This window comes from Sarcophilus harrisii, chromosome 2 (assembly GCF_902635505.1).
Source record: "Sarcophilus harrisii chromosome 2, mSarHar1.11, whole genome shotgun sequence".
Classification (NCBI taxonomy): domain Eukaryota; kingdom Metazoa; phylum Chordata; class Mammalia; order Dasyuromorphia; family Dasyuridae; genus Sarcophilus; species Sarcophilus harrisii.
This window is the reverse complement of record NC_045427.1, coordinates 320,174,179-320,202,019: the sequence shown is the minus strand read 5'-3', so window position 1 is coordinate 320,202,019 and position 27,841 is coordinate 320,174,179. Positions and strand designations below refer to the sequence as shown.

The following is a 27,841-nucleotide window of genomic DNA, read 5'->3' as shown; positions in this document are numbered from 1 at the left end:
CCATTGCCACAAAACCTCTCCATTCTCATTCCTACTGCTGTCCCAGGGCTGAGAGATCCAGAAGCCTCTATATCACGACTTGCTATTGATTCAGAGGTTCTGCCTCACTGATGCTGGGGTCTATGCAGGAGCTGGGTCCAGGGCTGGTCTTGTGCTTGAATTGTGTGCTGGGTTCCCATTCTAGTTACACTGACTTTTCCTGCAGACCTTCTAGTCCTCTTTGTTGTTTTTGGGCTGAAAAGTCTTTAAGCCACCAGTACTGCCACTGATTCAGAGGTTGGCCAGGTCCAGGTTGGCCACACCCAGCTGGGTGTGGGGCTGTGCTAGCTCATTCTGTATCAAGACTGCACAATGTATTTCTACCCTGGTGTCAAAGGCCTTTTGTATTGAGCTTCTAAATTACTTTCACTAGAAAATATTCTACTCCATCTTTTGGGGTTTTCTGATGCTCTAAAACTTTAGAGTCATTTTTTAAAGGAATTTGGATCAGTTTCGGGGAGAGGTTGGGAAAGTCCCTGACTTTACTCTGCTATCTTGTTAAGCCTCTCCAAATAGTAATTTCTTATCCCAGAAGCTGGAGTCCTTTATCAAACAATAGATTATTATAGTCATTGACTATTATATCTTGTGTACCTAACCTATTCCACTGATCCAACACATTATTCCTTAACAAGTACCAATTAATTTGGATGATTTTTTCCCTGATGATGGATGTATGGATGGATGAATTTTCCCTGATATTTTTGATTTTTTGTTCTTCCAGATGAATTTTTAAATTGTTTTTTCTAGTTCTAAAAATAATTTTGGTAGCTTTATTAATATGGCACTGAATAATTTAATTTAGGTAGAATTGTCATTTTTATTATATTAGCTCAGCCTACACACAAGCAATTGATATTCTTCCAATTATTTGGATCTGATTTTATTCATGAGAAAACTGTTTTGTAATTGTGTTTATATAGTTCCTGAGTTTATCTTGGCTGATAGATTCTCAAATATTTTATAATGTTTACAGTTACTTTTAATAGAATTTCTCTTTCTGCTTCTTGCTGCTGGACTTTGTTGTTAATAATGAGTAGAACTGCTAATGATTTTAGTGATTTGGTATTCTATTTTTTATTATGCAATTTTTCTAAAGTTGTTAATTATTTCAAGTAGATTTTTATTTATTTATTTATTTTGTGAGGTAATTGGTGTTATGTGACTTACTGAAGGTCACATAGCTAGAAAGTGTTCAGTGTCTGAAATTGGATTTGAACTCAGTCAGTTTTTCTGACTCCAGGACTATTGCTCTGTCTAATGCACCATCTGGCTGCCCTATTATGTAATTCTATAGTTGATTCTCTAGGATTTTCTAAATATATCCTCATATCATCTGCAAAGAGCAATAGTTTTATTTCCTCACTGCCTATTATATGCCTTTAATTTTTTTTTCTTTTCTTATTGCTAAAATTAACATTTCTAGTACCATTTTGAATAATAATGTTGATTTACCCACATTTACCCACTTTCTAAAAATTGAATTCTTACTCATCTAAAATTTAAATCACATGCCATCTCTTCCTGTCATATCTCACATATAATTTATTCAATTCAAGTCGCTAAACTTTATTTGAGCACTTGCTGTGTATCAGGCATTGTATTAATCACTGAACATGTAAAGATAAAAAGAAAATAGACTGTTCTCAATGGATTTATATTAGTATCGTCAAATGAGATGAGAAAAATCGGCTCAGACATGATACAGTTTTGAGTCCAAGACTTTAAAGTCTCTTAATAAGTTTAACATATGGAAAGCCACAAATAAAATTTTCTACATTCAACAATTCCTTCATAGGGAATATGCAACATTCCAAGGATTTGATTAGAGTTACCTTGTGAAAGGAGCAGAAAAAAATGGGAAAAAAAGACAGAAGCAAGAACAAAATAAAGGTAATGACAAAGTTCTCACCCCCCAGAAACCATACTTCAGACAAGGGTCACAGAGTGAAGAAAGAAAGAATATTTAAGTAATAATATCCATGAATAAAAGATTACAATTTAGAGTATCACAACAAGAATAAACTCAAGGAATTTAGGCATAGATTTTGGCAATGTAAACAGAAATTATGTGTGTGCTAAGTAGGATATGGGGATAGTGGGAGAAGACATAGATCATCTTAGTTATACCAAATGAATCATAAAAACTAAGGGCTATCTTAAAGAAGCAAAGGAACAATATAAAACAAATAAATGGGAGAAAACATAAAGAAGTCAATTATAACCTTAAATATAAATAGATAAAATGCCCCCAGATTTAAAAAAAAGGGTAATTGTTAATTGCATATAAACAATACATTTAAAACAAATAGTTATTTAAAGAGGGGAAAAGATAAGGTGGAATAAAATGTATTTTTCAGGCAATGAGAAAATCATACTATGTGATAAGATAAAAAATAAACATTTATATGCCTATATCAAGAAAATCACAGGTCAAAAAACAAAACAAAAATTAAGATAATTAGTCAAGGAAATTATATAACATTTTTAAAAGCACTATGATCAATGAAAAAAACATGTAATTTTTAAATCTATGGACCAAATGCCAAAGTTTCTATATTCTTAGAGAACATAAGCTAATTTTCAAATAAAACATTGTTAATAAAATATCAAAGAAGGCTTAATATTCTTAATTGCTGCATAAATAAACTCAAAATAATAAGCTGAATAAATTCAAAGAATAAACACACAGTGATAGATTGTCAGAAAAAGTAATTGAAAAGACATCTTTTTTAATGTAAATATTAAAGCATACATGTGTTTTGTACTTTTACAAATTGATCATATGCTAGGCATTAAAATTAATGAATTAGCATCCAAAGATAGAGATAATAAATACATTTTTTATAGACCATAACACAGGAAAAATAGTTGGGAAAGGAAATGAGTAAAAGATTGTGAATAAAAGGAGTCTGAGTAACATCATGCTGTGTACTTAACTGATCAAAAAGCAAAACATAGGAAAAATGAATATATTATAAGAATTGACAATAATGAGACAATAGGCTAAAATTAGTGGGATGGAGCTAATTCATAGTAGGGAAGAAAAATATTATCTCTGAAAACTTACATTAATAATGACAAAGAAAGAGAAACATTAACAACTGTATAGAGAGAATTAATGAATTGAATATGAAATTTAAAAACTAAAAAGTAAATAAGCAACTCAGACAAGAACAAAAGAAAAAATTTTACTAATTATGAGAGGAAAAAATAAACTTCAAAGCTCATTTTAAATAAAGACTTACAATTTTTCAACTTTATTACCCTGGTTGAAAAAAAAAGGGCAGGATGAAAAAGAAAGGGCAAATTACTCAATTAAAAATGAACAAGATGAATTCATAATAGAGATAAAATAAAGATTATTGCCAGTAACTACTATATACAACTTATGCCACCAAAATGAAAATAAAAAGGAAAAAGATGAACATTTATAAAAATATGTAATACTCAAATTATCAAGACAAAATATAAAATTTATAAACAAATCAGTATCACAAAAAGAAATTGAATAAACTGGAAACTTGGCTGTAATGACTTTCCTTTATGCTGGCAGATGATCTTTTTTTTTTCACTTGGTTTCTGAATTGTTTTGCTATTTCATACCAAATTCACAAGTCTTGGATTGATTGAGCACAGAGAGTTATCTCAACCTATTTATACCTTATTTTTACTTATTTATGGAAGTATTCTTATCTGATAAACATATCAGTGCTAAGTGGGAGTGACTGAGTGGTTAATTAGAGTTGTTTATCTGGTTTCTCCACTTTTAAAAATGGGTTTTATGCATGAATAAAGATAAGTTAATTTCTATTAAATTTTGAGATAGTATTTGCTAATAACTAGGGAATTATACAATGGAAATAAGAAGGGGAAGGAAAGAAGAGAATCTTGGAACACATAGCACTAGATTTAACCACAAGTCTATATTAATGCTTTCCTTTTCAAGCTGGAGACAGGGTCTTCATTAAAATTACATATATTAAACTAGTAAACAAAACTTTTCCCTCAGACCACCCCTTCTAACTTGTGATTTCATGTATATATCAGATGCTGTTTTAAGGATATTTTCTCAGCAATGTAGAACAGCAACCACTTTGAAACTTCATTTTTGTAGAGAGCTGTCTAGGGCACTGAGAGGTTAAGTGACCTACCTATTCCTGGTCACAAATATAGTAGGATTCAAAAATGAAACTTAAATACAAGTTTTCCTTAAGTCAAATTAACATGCACTTATTTAAGTGATTACTATATGCCAGACACTGGACTGAATATCAGGGAAATAAATATACAGAGAAGGAAAGACAACCTCTGCTCTCAAAGAATTTATATTCTAATGGGGTAAAGACAACACACAAAAGGAAGCCAAAAGGGGAAAGAGGTAAAAAAAAAAAAAAAAAAAAAAAAAACCTGAAGAGGGATTTGAGAGCAATGTGGAGAATGTTTGGAAAAGTGAGAAGTATACACTGGAGAGAATGAAGACATAGCTGGTCTTGAAATGAGGGCCCTGGGAAGAACAAGCCAATCATATGGAGAAGGACAAAAAAATACCTCCAATGAAATGAAGACCAGGGGTCAGTGACCTTTTAGAATGAAGAGATTTCTGGGACATTGTAAAGAAAATCCTAGAGTACCAGAAATGCAAACTGGGGGGAGGGAGAGGGACAGGATAGGGAAGGGAATGACTGAGGCCAGCTCAATATCCATTAAATGTTGCTGCCTTACAAGAGAAGTCTTGTTTTTTAAATTACAATAATTTCAGATTCTCAGATAAAAATTTTGATTCAATACAACATAAAGATAAAGAATCACTAATTCTATCATAAATAGATTCAAATATTTGAACATTTATATAGTATCAAAAACTGAATTAAAATTAAATTGTTCATTCCTTTAATCTTTGCTATAGAAACATTTGAAAGAAATAAAAAATTCTTGTCAAGGAAAAGGAAAAATCAGCTCCCAAATACCTCAAACTATCACTATGAAAATTTTATTGAAATTGTCAAAGGAAATTAAGTTGTTTAAAAATAGTTTCTCAATTTTACAGGAGAACTGAATTTCAGTGTTTATTTTGTTTAGTACTGTTTCTTGTTTAATACTATTGCAGTAATTGGTGACACAATGGATAGAATGCTGGGTCTGGAATCAGAATGATGAGCATTCAAATGCAATCTTACTAGCTTGTGGGGCCTTTTACACATCTCTGTCTGCTTTAATTTCCTTATCTGAAAAATGAGGATAATAATAGCACCTACCTTCTTCTTCTTCTTCTTCTTCTTTGATTCAATAGTGTTTTATTTTTCCAACTATATGTAAAAATTGTTTTCAACACTCAATTTTTAATTACATTTTTATGAGGCAATTAGGGTTAAATGATTTGGAAGTGTTAATTGTCTGAGACCAGATTTGAACTCAGATCCTCCTAACTCCCAGGCTGTATCAATATTCGTTTTTGGGAGATTTTGTGTTCTAATTTTTTTCTCCCTCCCTTCCTTATTTCTCCTCTCTCAAGACAGCAATTTGATATAGATTATACATATACAATCATTTTAAGCCTTTTTCCATATTAGTCATTTTGTGAATGAAAAATAAGGACAAAAGGGAAAAAAAAAAAACACGAGAAAGAAAAAAAAATCATTAAAAAGTTAAAATAGTATGTTTTGATCTGCATTCAATCTCCATAGTTCTTTCTCTGGATGCAGATGGAATTTTCCATCTCGATTCTACTGGAATTTCCTTGAATCACTTCATTGTTGAAAAAGAGCGAAGCCCATCACAGTTGATCATCCCATAATCTTGTTATTTCTATGTACAATGTTCTCTTGGTTCTGCGTACCTCACTTAGCATCAATTCATGTAATGCTTTTCAGGTTTTTATCAAATCAGCCTGCTCATCATTTCTTATAGAACTATAATACTCCATTACATACATATACCATAACTTATTCAATCGTTCCCCAATTGATAAGCATTCATTCATTTGCAATTTCTGCAATTTCATGCCACCACAAACATTTTTGCATATGTGAATCTTTTCTCATTTCATGATTTCTGTGGGATACAGACAGTAGTGACACTGCTAGAGGTATACAAAGTTTTATAATGTTTTGGGCATAGTTACAAATTGCTCTCTAGAATAGTTGGATCCATTCACAACACCACCAAAAATGCATTAGTATTCCAAATTTCCCAATCCCCTCCGATCTTCATCATTTTTTCCTATAATTTTAACCAATTGAATAAGTATGAAGTGGTATTTCAGAATTGTTTTGATTATAGCACTTACTTTTATGAGTTATTGCTAGGATCAAATAACATAATATTTGTAAAACAGTGCAGATCATAAAGCCTATATAAATGCTAGCTATTGTTAATGGCATTTTGGATACTAAAACTTTAATTTTATTCTATATAACTAATTCTGAGAAAGCACACATGTACATACACACACACAACAGTATTTGGGAAAAGAAAGATTTTAGAAAGTTATTCTTATATTGCAAAATTCTTCAAGGATCATAATTTCATCAGTGAGGTTACATCCTCCACTGATGCAAATCACCAACTTTTCCATGGCTTAGTAGACCATATAATGAATCTTGCTGGGATTGAAAAAGATATTCTTTCCCTCTGACCAACCTTAAGGTTATGAGCCTTCTAAATTTAGCTTGAGTAGTCCTCAAAAAGCAATTCTACTACATGAAACTGAATGCCTATTTAAAATTATCCTAATACTAAACATTTCTCCATCATAGTCTTTAGAATTCTGTGTTCAGTCGCCTGAAAGTTTCAGTGGGAAAATATTATTTCTAACTGTGAATAATTCAAGCACAATTTTAGTCAATCTCGTCTTCAGAGTTTTATCAATTTAACATAGAGATGATGATTAAAGTTTTGTAATAGATTGATTCAGTGTTTTATTGACATGTTCATTTTGGTTTTGGACTGTGTATATAGGATATAGAAGGAAAAGTAATACTAAGTAAAAGATTTTAAAAATTATAATAAATGGAATTGTATATGAATGGAATGGGAGAGATTGATTTCAGGGAAGGAAGATGTGAGTATGATAACAAGGATTATAAAGAGATGAGAAGATAAGATACTGGGGGTACATGTGAAAGAGCTTTTCCTAGAGTAAAAGAGAAATTTCATCTTCTGGACAAATTTATTTCCACTGGGTGACAATGAGTGATAATGAGTTAACCTTTAAGGATAATAAAACGCAAGTGATTTTAAGATCTGTAAATGAAGAGACAATTTTCTTTAGGGATCCTTAATATATATGCTTTAAGACACTAGTATTATTTATTCTGTAGCTACAACCAGTTTATATAAATATACACATATATGCATACACATATATGCATATATATATAATATACATATATACATAGGTGCTTAATAAATGTTTTTTGACTTGATTATTAAACTGAACCTGGGCACAACTGCTAGATTTTCTACTCAGAGAATCTTGGTTAAAATTCCAGATTTAACATTACCTATGTGATCTTCCCAGGCTCCAGGTTCTCACTTTTAAAATGAGGTGGTTGGACTATATGCCCTAAAGTCTTTTTTAATTATAAATTTATGATTTTATTATTTTATCAATGTGAGTGCTTCCTCCATTCATTACCACAGCATCTCCATATCTTGTCATTCTCTATACTCTTTATCAATGTATATCTATGCCTATTTGCTCCCAGATAACCTATCTAGTACATCACTCATGGCCTTCGCTATGATTTCTAGTAAGTGATGAAAAAATGTTCATCATGGAGACTATTGACCTTCATTCTCAGTTCATAAATAGCCTGCCTTCTTTTTTGATCATGTACAAAAAGCAGTTATACCACCTCCTAGATTCACATAATGACTGGCAATTTGCTGGAAGCTGTTTATACTCACAAGGTGTTTTTCTATTTTATTTTGGATCATCCACAATTGGAATGCTGTGAATAATAATATCTAGTTCCACAATAAGCAAATGCCCTACCTCTTATTATTACATTCATATGTTAGCTCTTCCAAATTTAGTCAATAACCAAAAATAATTTTACACTTCACTAAGGTCACTGCCAAGCCAAGAGTCAGGAAGACTCATTTTCTTGAGTTCACATCTACCTCAGATACTTACTAGCTGTGTGACTGAAGAAATCATTCAACTGTTTGCCTCAATTTCCTCATCTGTAAAATGAAGTACATAAGGATATGGCAAACTATTCCAGTATCTTTGCTAAGAAAATCCAAATGGGGTCATAAAGAGTTGGACACAACTGAACAACAACAAAATGTTGAATCAGTTATCTGATTTAATTATGTACAATTATAATCATTAATATATTGTTTTTCTTAATCAAGATATATAGCTGTACTCATAATGATTGCCACCAGAGCTTAAGGATAGAATTTATCAACTATCAATTTAAACTGTTAGTAGTTCTATGGTACTTCTCTGTTTTTTGTTTTTGTTTTGTTTTTTATTCTGCCTTTGCAATTTTCAATACCTAGAATAATGCCTTTTTTATTTGGGGATCTGAACCTGTGATTCTCAGTAGAATAGAAAACTTGTCAAATATCCCTCCTCATCCTGATAAATAAATCCTTATTGAAAACTCTTGTTTATACTCTAAAAGATTTTCCTGGTGTACTATGGTTAAATGACTTACTCAGGGTAACATAGCCAGTGTGAGTCAAATACAACATTAGAAACACAGACAATACAGACAATACTCTTATCTACAATACAACTGTGCCCTGGTCAAAATTTAAACCCAAGTAGATTGGAAAATATTTAGGTTGATAAGGGTATCAACTACCTGGTAAAACAATTAAAAATTATCTATGGATTTTTTGGTCAAAGATTATGGTTCTTTTGGTTTTGTGTTTAAATAATCTAAAGATGTGTGTCTAAATATTACAGGTTTCTACTTCTAAATTTTCTTTGAAAGTAAGATAGTATTGGATTTAACATATATTTTAACATGTTTAACATATATTGGATGACTTGCCATCTAGGGGACAGGGTTGGGGGAAAGAGGGGAAAATTTGGAAAACAAGATTTTGCAAGATCAATGCATATGTTTTGAAAATAAAAAGCTTTAATTAAAAAAAGGAAAGTAAGATATTAAAGAATGACTAATGGATGAAGATTGGGACACAGATAGAAGCAGACATGTGTTACTTTAAAAAGTAATAAAATCCTTTGTCCTATTCTACAGGGAAAGGGGATGTGTTCGGAGATATCTTCTGGAAGGAAACCACCCTTGCCCATGCTTGTGCCAATGTCCGGGCACTGACATATTGTGACTTACACATCATAAAGCGGGAAGCCTTGCTTAAAGTTCTGGATTTCTACACAGCTTTTGCAAACTCCTTCTCAAGAAACCTCACTCTCACTTGCAATCTAAGGAAAAGGGTATGTTGTATTATATTCACCATGCTAGTAATAATGGTAATAATTTGTCACAACAATTAAGATTAAGAGAAATTTGATTTAGTTTTGCATCACTAGATCTCTTTATGTATCAAGTGACATAATTTTATGTTTTCTTTTTATTTTTTTAGGGTTAAAAAGGTAAGGAAGATGTATTAATGTATCATCTTAAATATGAATTTTCATGGTTTCCTAATCATGTTGTAAGGGGGAAAAAACAAGAAAAGTAAGGGGATAAATTAATATATTAAATAATTTCCTAAGATTGTTTTAATTGCTAAAAATATAATTGCAAACCAATGTATCACATTTTACATATATGTATATATACATGCATATATATTTGTGTGTGTATATATATATATATATATTATATTTTTTAATGGGAAAGTGAGTAAAGCTTACTGAAAGCTTGACCCTCTTGGCTTTCTCTAAATTTGTCAGCTCATTTTATAATCAATTCAAAGAACATATTATCCTTTAATCCTTTAAAAGATCATTTTATCTAAAAAATTAATTAGCTATAAGGGTATCACTTGTAAATTCTGTAGATTTAGTGTAATTTTAATTTGTACTATAGCTGAGGGCTTAGTCTTCATTACTTCTGTCTTCATCACCTTTGTCTCTATTATTGAAGAATGTGACAGAAATTTGATTTATGTGAAGAGATCTCCAGGTTCTGACTTATTACCCATAGACAGCACTGATGACACTTTTATGATTAATAATGAAATATATTTTCAGATAATTCAACTTAAGGAATTTCATCAGAAAATATTGCCCCTCTTTGTGAAGCATTTTAAAACAGCTAAAATCACTTAAGAAGCGTCATAACTCAGTGGTGAAAGAATTGACTGTAGGGTTAAGAGGATATATCAAGACCTGCCTCTGGTACAAAGCTGTTGTCCATGGACTAGTCAGTTTTCTAAGCTCCCAATGAATTGCTGGTCTGTATTAGCAGAAGAAATTTGCACCCAAAGATTTCCCTCATAACCATGAGTTATAGTTCCAAACAAAAATAAGCTCTACCAAAATCTTCCCTATTGGTTATTAACAGATGTAGGATTGAATATGTGATATAAATTGTCATAGATACTATTATAGAATAAAATGATCACAGCAGAAATTAGTAGGCCACAAAATATAATAATAATTATCATTATTACTTGTAATAACTTATTTGTAATAATAATAATAATAAAGTGCCTTACAAGAAGGATTTCATTCTGTCCTCACAAGTCTGAACGGTAGGTCTTATTAATATCCTCATTTTTATATTATCATATTTATAATATGATATCATATTTATGTTGTCTTATTTATAATATCCTCTTATTGATATACTCATAAAGAAACTGAGGCAAACAGAGATCATTAATTGATTTGCCCAAGATCACATAGTTAGTAAATGTTAGAGACTGAATTTAAACTCAGGTCTGTGATGACCGCGTATTTTAAAATCAGCCAGTCAGGAATTCAGGTTAAGGGAAAATCTTCAATCTTTATTCTCAGTAGAGGTGAAGAAGGATTGGAGGTGAAGGGGGATCGGAGGTGAAGGGGGGATCACGCAATGTGTGCAGCTGCAACAGGAAGCCAGCCAGGCCAGAAACCAGCCAGCTGTTCCTTTCCCCACCTCTCTTCCTGCCCCTCTGCCTCCACCCACCAAAATCGTCATTTCCCATAGAACACATCAGGACTTGCACAAAGAGTGGGCGGGGGCCATTCTTTCTCCAAGTATATATATATTAATAGAATATGTTCTAATTACTATTTAGCCTCATGCACTTGGGACCTCAGTGCATCAACTCGAGCTTCAGCCCATTACACAGGTCAGTCTATTGAAGGGTTTGAAGAAGGAATAAAACAAAATTAACTTCTTAGTATTCTAAGAAAGGAAATGGTGGCTGAGTGATACAGTTTGTTTAGTAATTTTATACTTAAGGAGAAAAGTTGGGAATTCCTAATTGGCTTTGATTGATTGGGATTTGACTGATGGAAATTGAAATTGATATAATTTTAATTAACTATGGTGTTTCTGCTATAACTGCCATCCATCTCACAATTGTTTGTTTAAGAAGTCTATATTATATAAAACAATGCTAAAAGTAAAGCCATATGCCAGAGGATTTCCAAAAAAGGAGCATTGGATGTTAATATTTCAAATAAGATTAGACACATTGAGAATTCAGAGAGGAAGGACAAGAGAAGAAAATTACTTCCTGATTTAATATCAATTAAAGTGTCTTCAAGGTACCCAGCCCTTTAGAGAGTTTGGAGAGAGGAAGGACATATACCCAACTTCTTAGATAAGAGGTTTTCATCAAAGTTTTCAAAGATTTTTAATTGTCCAGTTATTTCACATACACACATAAATACTCACACATATATCCATATATATGTCTCTACACCTATATATATATGTATTTATTATATATAGACTTTTATATATGTCTATTTATACACACATACATACACATATGTGTCTGAGAAGAAAATGACAAATCATTAGAATATCTTTACCAAGAAAACTCAAGAACAGTATTGACATGCTACAGTCCATGGGGTCACAAAGAGTTGAACATGACAACTGAAATATACATACATATGCATGTGTGTGTATATATATATATACACACACACACATATGTTTCATAGATATACCACATATTTAACATATAGGAACTATAAATATATATATATATATATATATATATATATTTAATTTTATATGTGTATATTGTTTGTGTATACATACATTTGTGATCAGAAGATATCACATAGAAAGAATCATAGCATTTCCTTGTTTTCTATGCCAAAAAAGGCATGGTTGCTCTTTCTAGGTCACAGTACTATGGGAAAGTATCATAGAATTTTAAACTGAAAGGAAATGAGGAATCATATGGTTCAGTGCACACATAAGGAAACTAAAGCCCAGGAAACTAACAGTAAAATAAGAAAATTTCAATTTTGCCTCCCACTCTACAGTCTTTCCCAAAAGGACATAATTTTGGTAATAGTCTTTTTAGAGAAATGAAATATTTCTTTATGTTTCTTTTTTAGGTCAATTTGTAATTAAACAACCTTCTTCTTCTTCTTCTTTTTGGTCTTCTTCTTCACATAAGACATTTTGCTGAGCACAGATAAATTTAAAAAAAAAAAGTTTGAGATAGGTCCCACACTCTAGGAATTTACATTCTACTGGACAGGGGAATATATAACATTAATGCAAATATAGCACAAGGAAAATTGAAAAGGGAGAAAATTAAGTAAAGGGTTATAATAAAGATATAATAAGAAAAGAATTCCAAGTAAATGATAAAGGCTGTAGAGTTTGAGAATACAAATGAAATTAATTAGATTGCCTCATGACCTTCACGAAACTTCATGTGCTAGTAACCTGGTTTTGGAAAGGCCAAGTCAAAAATTTACTACAGAGAGAGTCAACTGACAAAAATACAAGTTGGTTCAGGATCTGAATCTAAAGCACTGCATCATCTTATAAAGTCAACCTACATATACATTGGATGTGACTTGCAGACTCCTTAGCTATTTATTTTGTGGGCATTAAAGATACTCTTAAGCAGGAATTCTTGACTCTGGGATTCCCAAACTTCCTTTGATAATTGACAGTGATGATGATGATGATGATGAAAACAAACTATACTTCAGTATAATTTTATTTCTTTTGTTCCCACATGCATTTTATTCATTTAAAATATTATTTTGAGGAATAAATATATAAAATAAAAATAAAATATCATTCCATATTTTTCATCAGACTTCCAAAGGATATATGACACACAAAAATTTAAGAATCCATGACATTTACAATGTGAGATTATACTATACATTATAAATAATCATGTTTAGCAATAATAGAAAATTACTGTCATGATATTATATGTATGAGTATATTATGTATGTATATATATCATAATAACATGATTCTCACCACCTAGTGAAATGATCTATTTTAGAAGCTCATTTTTCTATATTAATAGTTCCATTATTATATGCTATACTAACAGTTCTGTTATTAAATAATTACAGAAAATATGTATAGATAATAATCACCAAAATGACATTTTTGATAATTAAGATTTCTTTGTTCTCAAAAAAAGAAAAAATGTATTTGTGTGTGTGTGTGTGTGTGTGTGTGTGTGTATGTGTGTGTGTGCATGTATAAAGTGAGAAAATAACTCCAGTTTTCTTAGAAAGACAGTGTTAACTCTTTACAGTCTGGCTGCTGACTACAGTATAAAACAGAAACTTTTCTTCCCAGAGGAATGTGATCTCTTAATTTCCAAATCTAATAGCATTTTCTCAGTCCTTTTCTTTCATGACCTCTCTTCACCTTTTGACAAGGTAAATAACTCTCTTTTTTTAGATGTTCTTTTTCTCTAGGTTTTTATGACATTCCTCTTTCCATGGATCTCCATTTACTTTTTGGTGACTTGAATCTCCAAGTCACACACTTTGCCCTCCACTCTATATATATTATTTTACTTGCTGATTTCATCATTTCTTGTGAATTCATTCTTTTTGGTATTTAAAAGTCTTTATAACTTCTCCCCTTCCCCTATCAACTTTCCATTCATCTTACACTTTATATGATACAGCATATTCTGAGATCAAGCCTTCTTCTTCTTCTTCAAACAAGATAATCTATCTTCTGACTCCTGGAATTTTCACTAGCTATTTCCAGTGACTGAAATGCTCTTTCTTCATCTCCTAGCTTTCCTGACTTACTTTAAATTCCAGCTATAAGGAACCCTTTTTGAGGGTTCTCTAGGTTCTATAGCAACCTTCCCTCTGATTAATATTTTCAATATATCCTGTTTATAGTTTGTATATAGAGATGAACTAGAACTAAATTCTGTAAACTTTCTAAGCATCAGTTTTTTCATCTGTAAATTTCCCATGCTGATAAAGTCCTAGGATTTGAACCTGTGAGTTGCCACTGCACTCTCTGGTTGGACAAGACAGAGAAACCCAATTTCAAAAGAAAAGGGAAAGAGGGGATTAATACCATATATAAAAGCCAGTTATTATCACTTCCTTAGAGTTTTCTGTTGTTGTTGTTTTATTTAAGAGGTGCATTTTACATTTTCCAATCATGACAGTAAAATGCATCATTTCTCCCCACCAAATCAAATCAAATACTCATTCCAAGTAGGCATAGATATGTAGGGACTGAATGTTGGAAAACCGTAACAATGCATTTTTCCTACTAGGAAATTGTTTCTTGTTTCTACTAATACTAAGGAACATCATGCACTATATTCTCTTATCACTTTTATAACTTGGTATTTGATTATTTGTTTATTTATTTATTTTTCTTCTCCAAAAAAAAAGGATATAAGCTTCAAAAAAAAAAAAAAAAACTAGGAGAAGTTCAATGCCTTAGGAAATAAAATCTAAAATGGAAAGTGTTGGATAAAATGTTTTCCAACCATTGCATACTTCAGAAGAAAATACATTTCTCTTGCAGCTGCATACAGGGACACATGACACTAGAAAATTATACTTCTATATGAACTATTGTTCAGGAATATGTTTTTTCATTTCTACTTTTTGCCTTGATAAATACTAAAATATGATTAAGTTCCATGATAATTATGTATTATGTGGATAAATTAGCAATGCTGACACTCAGAGAGTAATTCAAGTGGGAAAATGTTTGCTCACTGCTTCCTCATTCCCTCCCACTCCTATCCCACCAAATCAAAATCAGAGACCTGATTTTGTGAGGATTTAAGTGAGATGACCTACTTAGCTTACATAGTGTGTGTTGTTCTCCAGCAAAGGGCATGTGAGTGTGTGTGTGCATGTGTGTGTGTATGTGTGTACATCCATGGCACTGAATTTAAAACTTTTTAAAGTAGGTCTGATTGCTCATTTTAAAACTCCATCTCTAAAGCTAAGGATAACAAGGCAATATAAGTTGAAATCCCAAGAATATCTTCTTTTATTGTGTGTTGTATATGGGGCCAAAAGGATAGATTAGGGTGGAAACTTTCCTATCCTGAGTTCATCACCTTTTTTCATTATAAGATAGCTGACTTATCTGAAGGAAAGAACAAAGGAGGCTCTGCCAGTGCACATTTGTCCCAATGAAGTAAAAGAATTAAATAAGATCTTCTTCAAAGGTAATGTCAAAGGTGTGTCACTGAAAAAGCTTAGCTATCAAACCATTCTTCCTGGCATAGTTTTTTAGAACATATTTTTAATTGTGGAGAAGGGATTCTGAGGAGTCACAAATACAAGGAAACATTCATTGAATCAAAATATTTAAGATAATCGAGAAAACTAGCTACTGGTCTAATTATGTTACAATGTCTCTGGTGCATTGTGTAATTATGTAAAAATATACTTGTGGGTGACATTCAGTACTTCCTCCCAACTTCCATTCCCAACACTGTGGTTCAGATTTTTATCATTTCTCACCTGGAGTATAACTTTAGCTTTCTAATTATCTCCAGTCTCCTATCTCCAAACCATCTTTCATACTGCAGTTCATATGAGCTTCCTAATGCATTGAATGCTATTATGTAACACATTTACTGAAATGTATCAACAATTGTAATAAAATAGGTATGTTTTCAACTTTTCAATAAACTTGGTTGTGTGTGTGTGTGTGTGTGTGTGTGTTAGTGTTAAAAACACAAAAAAATCTGTTTTCTAGATAATGAAATATCAGTAGCTAAGAATTTTTAAAGGCTCAACTTGTCATTTTTGTAACAATTTCTCTAATATCTAAAAATACTTGCATCTTTTCCATTATTTTAAAAAAAAATCAATAGAGGAGAACTGGCCAATTTAAAAAAAATGACTATTTAGAAGTTGGGCTTTTTTCTCTTGTCATTAATAATTTTAATTACATGGAATCAGAGATGAGTTCAGACCTTTATAGAAACAAAGATATGGTTTCATTATTGAATGTAGTAAAAATGAAAATAAAAGATAAGAATGCTTATATTACATAGAAAATCAATTCATTGGTGATAAAGCCAAGAAGACAGAGAAAAGGAAGAAATTTGCCTGAACTCTCCTAAATTCTTCTCCAAATAAATTTAAATCACACATCAAAATGAATTCTCAAGTAGCACAATGCACAAATGTACAGAGTCAAACAATTTGCCAGCCCAAGTAAAAGGTGAATGTAGTCCAGTGCCTCCAATAAACCAGATAAACCAGTGGAAGGCCATTAGCCCTAGTCCAGGTTGGCAACTAATGCCTTGTGGCTCTGACACAGCAGATCAGCAGCACAGTGAAGCAGAAGGCCTCCCTTCCCCCAGCACAGCAGGTGAGTGCCCAGACTAAATCCCAGCACAGCAGATATTACCAAACCCAGCATTCTCAGTACAACAGAATAGAAGCCAGACCCTTGGCCTTGACCACAAGAAATTTAAAGCGGGATTCCTGTATACTCTGGAAAGAGGATTAGAGTAGAGTAGAACTCAACATCAAATCATTAAGTAGGTTGGAAAATGAGCAAAAAAGCAAAGAAAAAAAATCTTACCTTAGAAAGCTATTATGGTGACAGGGGACATCAACATATAAACTTAAAAGAAGACAATAATGTTAAAATGCTTACATGTGAAACCTCAAAGAAAAACATAAATTGGTCTCAGGCTTCTAAGTAACTCTCAGAAGAACTCATTTTTTTTTTTTTTTTTTTAAATCAAGAAGGGTAGAAGAAAAAGTAGGGAAAGAAATGAGAGTGATGCAAGAGAATCATGAAAAAAGTCAATAGCTCAGTAAAGGAAGCACAAAAGATAGGAAAAGATGTCCAAAAATTTACTGAACAAAACAATTCTTTTAAAAGTGGAATTAGCCAAATGAGAAAGAAGTATGAAAGGTCAATGAAGAAAAAAATCCCCTAAAAATTAGAATAGAGCAAGTGAAAGCTAATGATCCCATGAAATATCCAGAATCAAACTAAATTAAAAGAATGAAAAAATAGAAGAAAATATTAAATTCTGGGAAAACAACTGACCTGGAAAACAAATCCAAGAGATATTATTTAAAATTTACTGGACCACTTGAAATCCATAATTGAAAAAATAAAGATTGGATAGCGTATTTCAAGATATTGTCAAGAAAACTGCCCTGATAACCTGGAACCAGAGGGTAAACTATTTGAACGACTCCACTGATCACCTCTTCTAAGAGATCCCAAAATGAAAACTCCTACAAATATTATAACTAAATTCTAGAACTCTCAAGGGGAAAATACTATAAGCAATCAGAAAAAAAAAAAAAAAAAAGAATTCAAAAAAACCACAGTCAGGATCACACACGATTTAGAGCTTTCTACATTAAGGGATTAGAAAGCTTGGAACACAATATTCTGAGAAGCAAAGGACCTTGAATTACACCTAAGAATCAGCTACCCAGCAAAACTGAGCATTTTTTTTTTTTCAGGGGAAAAAGGATATTCAATAAAATAGAGGATTTTCAAACATTCCTGATGAAAAGATCAGAATCAAACAGAAAATTTGATTGTCATATTCAAGCCTCAAAAGAAGCATAAAAAAGCTAAACAGGAAAGAGAAAATATAAATGATCCAATAGGCTTAAATGGTTTGCATCCCTATATAGAAAGATAATACTTGTAACTCTTAAGAACTTACATAGATCAGTTAGGAGTATAGAGAGACAAATGGTGTGAGTATAAGTTAACTTTGATGGGTTGATATAAAAAATAAGGGATGACAAGAAGATTGCACTGGGAGAAGAAGGAACTGAGAGGTAAAAAAGAATAAATTATCTCAAATGAAGATGCAAGAAAGATTTATTATATTGAAAGAAAAGAAGAAGGGGGGGGGGGCTAAGCATCACTTGAACTTTATTCTCATCAGATTTGCCTCAGAAAAGGAATAACATGAGTACTCAGTTGGTTATAGAAATCTATAAAAGAGAAGTAGAAGAGTGGTAGGGACAAGGAAGGTAAGAAGGGACAGGGCTGGGGGAGGGGAGAGAGGAGAGAGAGAGAGAGAGAGAGAGAGAGAGAGAGAGAGAGAGAGAGAGTAGAATGAAGGGAAATACACAGTAATAATTGCTGTGAAGGTCAAAGAGAAAAATCTATCATTATACTGGAAGTGGATGGTAGAATGGATTAAAAACCAGAATTCTCCAATATATTATTTACAAGAAACACATTTGAAGAAGAGAGTCACACAGAAAGTAAAGGCTGAAGCAGAATCTATTATGCATCAGCTGAAGTAAAAGACAAAAACAAAAAATCAAAGCATATTAGTTTTTTCTATATTGTTTCATGTTATTTTCCCCTTTGTTCTGTGTCTTCTTTCATAAATAATATGGAATGTGATTTGCATGATTGTGTAACGTATATCAAAGTATTTAATCTCTCAAGAAATGGGTAGATAAAGAAGGGAGAGAGAAAATTTTGGACTTGTTAAGGGACAGGCCAATTCTCCTACAGCCTCTACAGCTGTGGATCAACTCTGAAGGAGTTGCAAGGCAGCCTTTGCTGACATAGGTGTTGTGGACTGAGAATGAGATAATTTGGAGGCAGAGGGAAGAGGAGAGAAGTCAGACTATGCAAAGGCCTCTCACGAGAATGCTCAGAGAACCAGAGATGTTTATCAGAAGGATCCTTCCAGAGTCAAGAAGAAGAGCCCCGCTAAGACTTTTTTTAGTTGGGGTAATTAAATGTGGACCAACACATCAAAGGGCTGAGCCAAGAGACTAATGAGAGATTTAAATGCCTGTTCTGACCACAATACTCTTCTCTATTTGAAAGTTTGCCTTAACACCTGTTACAACCATCCACAAGTGATAGTGCTGCTTGCATTCCTCAGTGTGAAGACCATGGTTGTGTGTGTGTGTGTGTGTGTGTGTGTGTGTGTGTGTGTGTGTGTGTGTGTGAAATAACACCAAAAAACAAACAAACAAAAAAAAAAAAACAAATGGGGAATTGTTAAGGGACAGGTCAATTTTTCGAGAGCCTCCACAGCTGTGGATTATAATATCTGAAGGAGTTGCAAAGTAACCTTTGCTGACACAGGTGTTGTGGACTGGGAATGAGATAAATTGGAGGCAGAGGAAAGAGAAGTGAGACAGCCCAATGGCCTCTTGGGAGAGAGCTCAGAGAATAGCAACTGCCTCTCAGTCTCCTTGAATCATTCTCTCATAAGAGGAGATCCATTCTGAGTTGGATCTCCATCAGCCACTGTCAGGTGGCTCCTGTGTATTCCAACAGGGACTCAATTTTTTTTTTTAATAAAGAACATTAAAAATTGGTTTTTTTTTAATGTAATTGGGAAAATTGGAGAAATATTATTTTAAAAAAATCAAATGGGAATTAAAATTCATTACACAGTAATTAAAAAATCACTTGGTAATTTAAATTACTTAGTAAATATAAATCCAAAAAAAGTAAAATGGAGACAAATTGTGACTTTATTCATTTGTTAGCATTGAAGAAGCTTGTTTCATCCTCAGAGTTTGAAACAACAAAACTGTGCAAAATTGTATTCCTTGGATAGATTTTTAATTGTCATAAAGTTCAGTGATGGTAACCATCTCATTCATTGAAGAAGTCCAAATGAGCTTTTTCTCTACTAAATTCTCTGTATACTTATACTGCTATATATTATAGCAAATACTGTATGCTATTTCATGACAAATACTCTTTTCTATACTCATTTTCTCTCTGCATATTTGCTACATATGATGCTGTTCTTCTTGGAAGTCTTTCCTCACTTTTCATGTTGCTACATTCCCTGATTCTCTTGACTTTAACGGTCCTAACTCCTTATTCTCTTAAATATTCCTCTCTTTTGCTATGTAAATATTAATATTCCCTAGGGTTATAATCTCATACCTTTTCTTTTCTCTCTTCCAAATTATAACTATTGATAATGCCCATAAGCTTGCCCCATTGCTTCAGTTATAACATATTCAGATAATGCCCCGATTTTTATCTCTACCATTAAATTTTTCTCCAATTAGTAGGATCTAGTCATATATTTTTAATTTTTGTTGGATACATCCACTCAGATATCCTATGGACACTTGAAATTTCACGTCTAAAACAACATTAATATCATTCAAATTGATCCACTAGCTTTTTAATTTTTGTTAATAATGTCATTATATTAAAAGAATCCTGGTGTAATGGTGACTGGATATCAGGGAACTGACATGATATTTTGTTTATATATATCTATATATATCTTTCATAGTCAGCTCTTCTTCCCTACTCACATTGTAACCTCTTATTCGGTGACTCTCTCAACTAGGCTAATGTAATACTCTGAATTAATTGTTCGTCTTGTCTGTAGTTTTCTTCCCTTTAATCTGTCCTTCACACCCTGCTTCCCAATATAGTGTATATTGCTGAGCATTATCTCACCTAGTTAAAAAGCCTTCCATGGTTTCCATTGCCTATTTGATGGAGTATAAAGCTTGGTATCTAACATAGGGCACATGAGCAAGTCATTTAACCTCTCATGGCCTCAATTTCCAAATCTTTAAATTGAGGTAGTCTAAACAAGATGTAGTTGAGAGCCTTTCTGGGTCTTTACAATGCTGTGATTCAAGGCCCTTTATAATTCATTTTCAACCTAATTTCCTAGCTTTATTTCATCTATCAGCCTTTACATTCTCCTTACCAAACAAAAATTCCCTTCCTCTCATTTTGCCTTTTCTTCAAGCTGTACTGAATAGCTTAGAAAGATGCCCTCTTTCTGAAGTTCTTCTCTTTCTTCAGAACCTGACTAAGATATTGCTGGCTTTCATAGTTCTTATCAAACCCCAAGTGATAGGCCTCCTCAATTTTTTCCTATCAATTTGTCTGTACTTTTGTGTCATATGTCTAGCACACTTACTTGTAGCATATAACTGAAAGTAGAACCTATGTTACATTTGTATAACTTTGTATAACTATCACCTAGAATATTGTATTACATATATTGAATATTTGATAATTATAATAAGGAACTATACAAGGAAGGCCCCCATTGCTTGAAAATATGTATAGGATACTTGTGTGGAGGCTTGTGAGTCTGCTTCCAGATATCCCCTGAGAGCATATACAGGAAAAACTTTGCTCTTCTCTTAACTTGGTTGTTGGGTCTCTGGAGCTGTTTTGGCTTTTCAAGGTCTCATGAGGCCCTAGGCCAAAGGAAAAAAAGGAAAGAAACAGGAAGAGACCTAAAGTAAAATTTTTGAGGGACTTCTAGTGGATCTGGCCCATTCAAAGACATGCATAATAGGAAATATGTTCACTGACCCTGTGGAGCTCAGAGAGACACCTTTATACCTTGTGGCCAGCAAGAGGGAAGAAAGGAGTGAATTTTTCCATTAATGCCCTTTGAATGAACTCTCAGTTCTGGCTCAGCAGCCAAAAAAAAAAAAAAAAAACACTTTTCCTTCACCATGAAATAAAAGAACAGAAAAAAGTCACAGGAGTTTTCCATGCTCCAAATTAGAGAGTCTGCTACTTCATAATACATCATCATTTCTTTCCAGAAATGGATTCAGCAAATGCACATGTTCCTACAACTAGAACCCCATTCCTAGTCCCAAGTATATTAACATGTAATAGAGATATCTAGCTCTTGAATATTCACTGTCTCTCCTGTGAATGCTTCAAGAACTATGTATAAGTGTGTATGTATGTATGTGTGTATATGTATATACATGTATGTATATATAAGCACATTGCAGTTCACATATACACACATACATGTGCACACACATGTGTAAATATACATATATGTTTATATTGATATCCACATATATTTAAATTTGATGTTAGATTGTAATATTTTAAAATGTAAGAACTATGTCTTATACCTCTTTGTAATCGCTACTGTGTATTAATGTAATGTCTGGACTAACCCTGAAGGATGTCGGGATCAGTCCAAATACTTAGTCTTAGTGAAGGAATGAAGGAGGTAGGAGAGCTACTACGTGGCTGGTTAAAGATGGAGTCTGGAATCTGTAGTCTGGTGTCCTTTCTTGTGTCTTTGGCTGAGACCTGTGTCTGAGAGAGCTGTGGCTGAGAGCTGTGTCTAAGAGCATTCCCAATTGTCCCAGCCTTTTAATACTTCAGTACAATTACATCAATACACCACACTGAGCACAGGCCAGTTGTAGAACATTACATCATTACTTCACATTAAGTACCAAACTAAATATGTTTGTGTTAGGTGTTTGTGTTAGGCTTCTTCCCTCCCATTTCAGATTGAAACAGACCTTTCCTGTCTGTTTCCTCCCTGTAGATTCTCTGCCATGTGGAGTCTATACCATCACATGGAGACTGCACTGCCCTGGGACTCTGTGTGTTTGTGCCCAGCAGCTTGTGCTTTACTGCCTCCCTCCTGTTTCTGATTGAAACAGACCCTTTCTGGTCTGTTTCCTCCCTGTAGATTCTCTGCCACTCAGAGACTGCATGACCCCAGGACTCTGTGCTGTCTATGCTGGCATTTATGCTCAGCCTTGTGCTTAACTGCCTTCCTCCCATTTCCAATTGAAACAGATCTTTTCTAGTGACCTTCAAAATTATCTTCTGCTGATAATTTGTTGCACTCCCAATATTTGTGGGTTCTACCAGTCTAGAGCTAATTCAGAGGCTGGAATTGCTAATTAGTCTGAGGGTTGTAGAGAAGGTCAGAGAACAAAGTCATCTTAGTTCCCTGGATCTGACATTCTAAAGACTGGAAACAACAATCCCTAACTATCTAAGCTCACAGACAGGTGCAGTCTTGGGACAACTCATGCACTCTAATGCAACATGTTTGGGGTAGAGAGTAGACGTGGAAGCTCTAGCAGCCAAATATATTATTTAGGCAAGTAGTCAGTGTCAGTGGCGCCTTCACATTCTGCAGGAGAGGTTTTTTTTTCCTAGCACAAACTTTATATAAAATTTCATGAGACATTGTAACCAACTGCAGGATATGCCATTGGCAAAACTGGCAAAATGTAGTTCTTCAAAATGCACAAAAGGGGACTAAAAAAGAAACAAAACAAATAGTGTATTCACTAAAATTGTATACACACATAGATTCTCTAGTTAATGTTTGCTTATTTCTCTATTAATCTATTTATTTGTTTACATATTGCTTGTTTATTATTATAAAGTCCAAAATGATTCTTGACATTAGAGAAAGATCTCTAGCTCAAGTTAAATCACAGAAAATAAGCTCAATTTTGCAATTTTATATCAAGTGAAGGTTAGTACACTCAAAATTTGTATGACATATCAGAGTGGAAGGGAATAAATATTTATATAATATCTTTATATAGTACTAGGCACCATATTAGGTGCTTGCAAATAATTTCCCATTTGATCTTCAGAACAGCACTGAGTGGTATTATTATTATTGTCTCCATTTTACATATGAGGAAACTAAGTCAAAAAGCTATTAATTGACTTGCCCAAGGTCATACAACTAGTAATTATCAAATGTTGGATTTGAACTCAGATCTTTCTAAATCCAAATCCAGATCTGTATTTATTGTGCTACCAGCTGCTACTCTGGCACTTATTACCAAGCTCAAGGGATAATCAAATCTCTCTGTGTTTATTCTTTCTAAACCTTAGATGACCCATCATTTCCCCCAGTGTTAAGATTAGCTTTATTTAACTAACTAAACTGCCTGCACTTTAACTGTCCTGTTTAGTAGAGACTTATCCTGGATTCTTGTAAGCATTAGATTTGACAATCTAAGTACTTAATCTGCTGAAATTTCATGGCCATGAGCCATAACCCTGCAACTATAGAGCCATAAGTGAAAACCCAGGGAAAGCATGGGGAAAATGAGAAAGACAGCACCACTACCACCCTTTGCCCCAACTCTGGTAAGTGTTAACCAACAAGTTAAGAATCACTACAAAGATTTACTTTGGAACCTAGCTCACAACTTTTAATGTTTCAAATTCAATTTGAATTGCCTTTTCAATAATAAACAAGATCTTCTCTTTGCTTATAATGCAATTCAGTTCTACCAATCTGTGACTTTACTTCCAATCTGAAACTCTTCTTTTTTCAATGCTTGTGTATATTTACATATCCATTCATATATGTACATGGATGCACAGAATATATGGAAAAGTCACTAGTTGTGGAAAGAGGGAGAAATGTTATTTTAATAAACTTAATCTACTCATTAATCTGCTCAAAAAGGTAAATTTACAAGTTTCTTTTTTCAAGCTTCTAATAACAAATTTGAAAAAAAAAATATGCATGGTTGACATTAACTGCAATGACACTTCCTCTGGGAAGCCTTCCCTGATCCCCTATCTTTCAAAACCTTTACCTTAAGACATGACAGTGGTTTGTTTTGAAGTTTTCTAATTTATTTAGAATATAAAATTACATGCTATAGTTAATAAAACCAAGTGTTCTATGTATAGTAATAGTTAAATGATAGCATTTCATGTTTTGCAGTATAGAAAATAATAAATTTTAATGAAAATAATTTCTTCAAGGTTATTAATTAACAAGAAAAAAAAATCCTCTTTTTAGAGAGATACATGAATAATAAGAGATTCTAGTCTATATACAATATTATATACTGGAGGTTATTTTGGCTCTCTCCATGCCAGAGGGCTTGCCAGGAGTTCAAGGAAAATTCCTCCCCTTCAAGGAGGTTCTCAGGCACTTCACCTCCTGGTTACCCCCCCCCCCCAAGTCAGGACAGTATGGGGTTCCCCCATCACCATCACTGTAATACATGTACCACTTCAGGAAAGGTTAAAAGAACTAAAATTGTTTAGTCTTGTAGAATAGACTAAGGAAAATTTTATTTAAAAAAAAATCTGCATGAGACTAACTTTGCCTTAGGGAAATTATGGGAGAGGGAAGAATTTTTTTCCCCTTTATGCCTATTTTGACTATTCACTTCTATATGCCCAGGGCTCCAATGTTTGCCTCCAAAGTCCCTCCATCATGTCCTATTTAGACATTTATACTTTTCTTCATTCTTCAGAATTTATCCTCCCATCCAAATTTAGATTCAAGAATCCTAGTCCTTCAGCATTCTCAGCTGGCTATTGTTCAATTGTATCCAACTATATGAAACCCTGTTTGGAGTTTTATGTTGGCAGAAGTAATGGAATGGTTTGCCATTTCCTTCTTTAGTTCATTTATAGATAAGGAAATTGAAGCAGCCAGGGTGAGATCACTTGCCCAGGTAGACACAGCTAGTATGCATCTGAGGTGGGCTTTGACAGGAAAATGAATCTTCCTGACTCCAGGTCTTTCATTCTCTCCACTGCACCACCTAATTGCCCCATAACAGATAACTGTTAGCAAAAATTAATTAATTTATATAGTTATTTTTTTTTCAAGAAGCAAAATGACTCCTCTAAACTATTTTGAACCAATAATGGTTCATTGGTTGAATTAAAGCAATTTTATTTTTTTAATGTAAAGAATTTCATAAAATGTATAAACTATGTTTAGTAATATATATATATATATATATATATATATATATATATAATTATTTTAACACTCTTCAGGTTCATGGGATCATAGACCTGTTGCTTTTTTTTTTCTTGAAGAGAACCAATAACATCACAGCGAAGTAGTATATTAAGAGAATACCAGGTTATTTTATGGAAGAGCATTGTGCCAGTAGATGTGAAACAATCACTAACACATTTATCACAGGTCACAAAGGTTTGCAATTTATTACATGAAATAGCTCAGAGACTCAACTAAACAAGGTAGAATCATATAAGATTAAGCAACATAGTTCCCAATAGGGGACTTTTAAAACCTCAGAGGAGAGGAGGAACAAGAGCAAGATTTTGGGACTAAGAGAAAGATTTAAGGAGGTGTTGGGGAAAAGTTAGGGAAAGGCCAGGGAGGGGCCAAGGAAAGATCTACTGATTTAAATATTCAATGAGATTAACAAAACAGTCAATGGGAACAGAATGAGTGGATTAAAGTTCTAACAATGGAGGCCAAATAGGCTAATTAGAGTGATAATTTGATTTCTGCCAGATTTGGATTTGAATGATTCAGAACTGCACAAAGCTGTTAGCCTGGCTCTTTCCTGCAGATCATTAAATCCTCTAGCAAGGCAAAAGTCAAGATGTCTACTGATGGCCTGTAAACAGAAGGTGACCTTGGCCTTTTTAAATTAATTCTTTCCTAGGTCTCAGTTCCTCTGAGGCAATGCCCATTCAATGCCTAAAGGCTAGGTAAGAACTGAGACAGAAATGGAGATGCAATTTACTGACTCAAAAACTAACCTTAGAAGTTTTGGTTTGAACAGAAAATAATTGGTATTTATATTTATTCTAAGTAATCAGTCTCAACAATGAAGTTGAGAACTATTGTTTATATTCAATGAAAGCAAGAATGGTTTGAGTTTACAGACTAGTAAAGTAGCCTTATTTGAAACTTAAGGTGCTTTCCTCGTTACTAGAGAAAAGAATGATTTGTAGTCACCAATCACTTCCAGAGGCCTTTGATTTTATTGTAAAGCTGTGATCCCAAATCTAGAGCTGGAAGAGATTGAAGTGGTGATATAGTTTATTAGTTTTTTTTTTTTCCCTTATACATGAAGAAACTGAGTCTCAAAGAGAATGATTGATTTGTCCCAAGTCACACAGGTTGTAATTGACAGAGCTGGATATCGTAATATGTAGGCAACTATGTACATTATGCTTGATGGCATCAACTGGCTTCAGTTGTTTTATTCAGCAGAAGATAAGATTGTTTTGGGGGCATCTAAGTGATTCACTGAATAGGGCACCATCCCTAGAATCAGGAAGACTCAGTTTCCTGAGTACACATCTGGCCTCAGACACTTAATAACTATGTGACTCTTAGTTCATCTGTAAAATGAACTTTAGAAGGAAATGGCAAACCACTCCTGTGTCTTTGACAGAGAAAGCCCCAAATGATTTTAAAAAAGGTCGGATAAAACAGAAAAATGACTACATAAAATGTTAACTCCGAGAATTAGGAGGAAAAGATTAAATTTGGAACTTAAGAATAGAAGAGTTTAAAACAGTATCTAAGATTAGAGGAGTTATCAGAAAGATAGGATCATGAGAGAAAAATCAGCTTTCAATTAAAACAGGTTGGAAAAAGTTTAAAATTTTCTTTGGCTTTGGAGCTTAGCCATGGCTTATTGCATAAGTCTGTGTTCTCATAGATTTCTGTCTGATAGGGTGATCATGATGTTTTTGATCTTAGTGTTAATTTTGAAGTCTAATACTTTGAAAATCAAATCTCATCAAATTAGTTGTTCCTCCACTAAAATGCTACTTACTCTGATGTCACAGTGACATGGTGATGATCCTGGCTTGTCAATGACAACAGAGTATAAATACTGACAGACCCTGACTGTCTGAAAAACTTTCAAATA

General features: G+C 33.1%; 1 protein-coding gene across 1 annotated transcript in view; it reads left to right on the top strand.

Moving 5' to 3' along the window:
- KCNH5 (potassium voltage-gated channel subfamily H member 5) overlaps positions 1 to 27,841 on the top strand; it is a 442,192-nt gene that overhangs the window by 376,093 nt on the left and 38,258 nt on the right. The window contains exon 10 of the mRNA XM_031952690.1: positions 9,264 to 9,460. Within this exon, the coding sequence (XP_031808550.1) occupies positions 9,264 to 9,460 (197 nt within the window). The remainder of the gene's footprint in view (positions 1 to 9,263; positions 9,461 to 27,841) is intronic.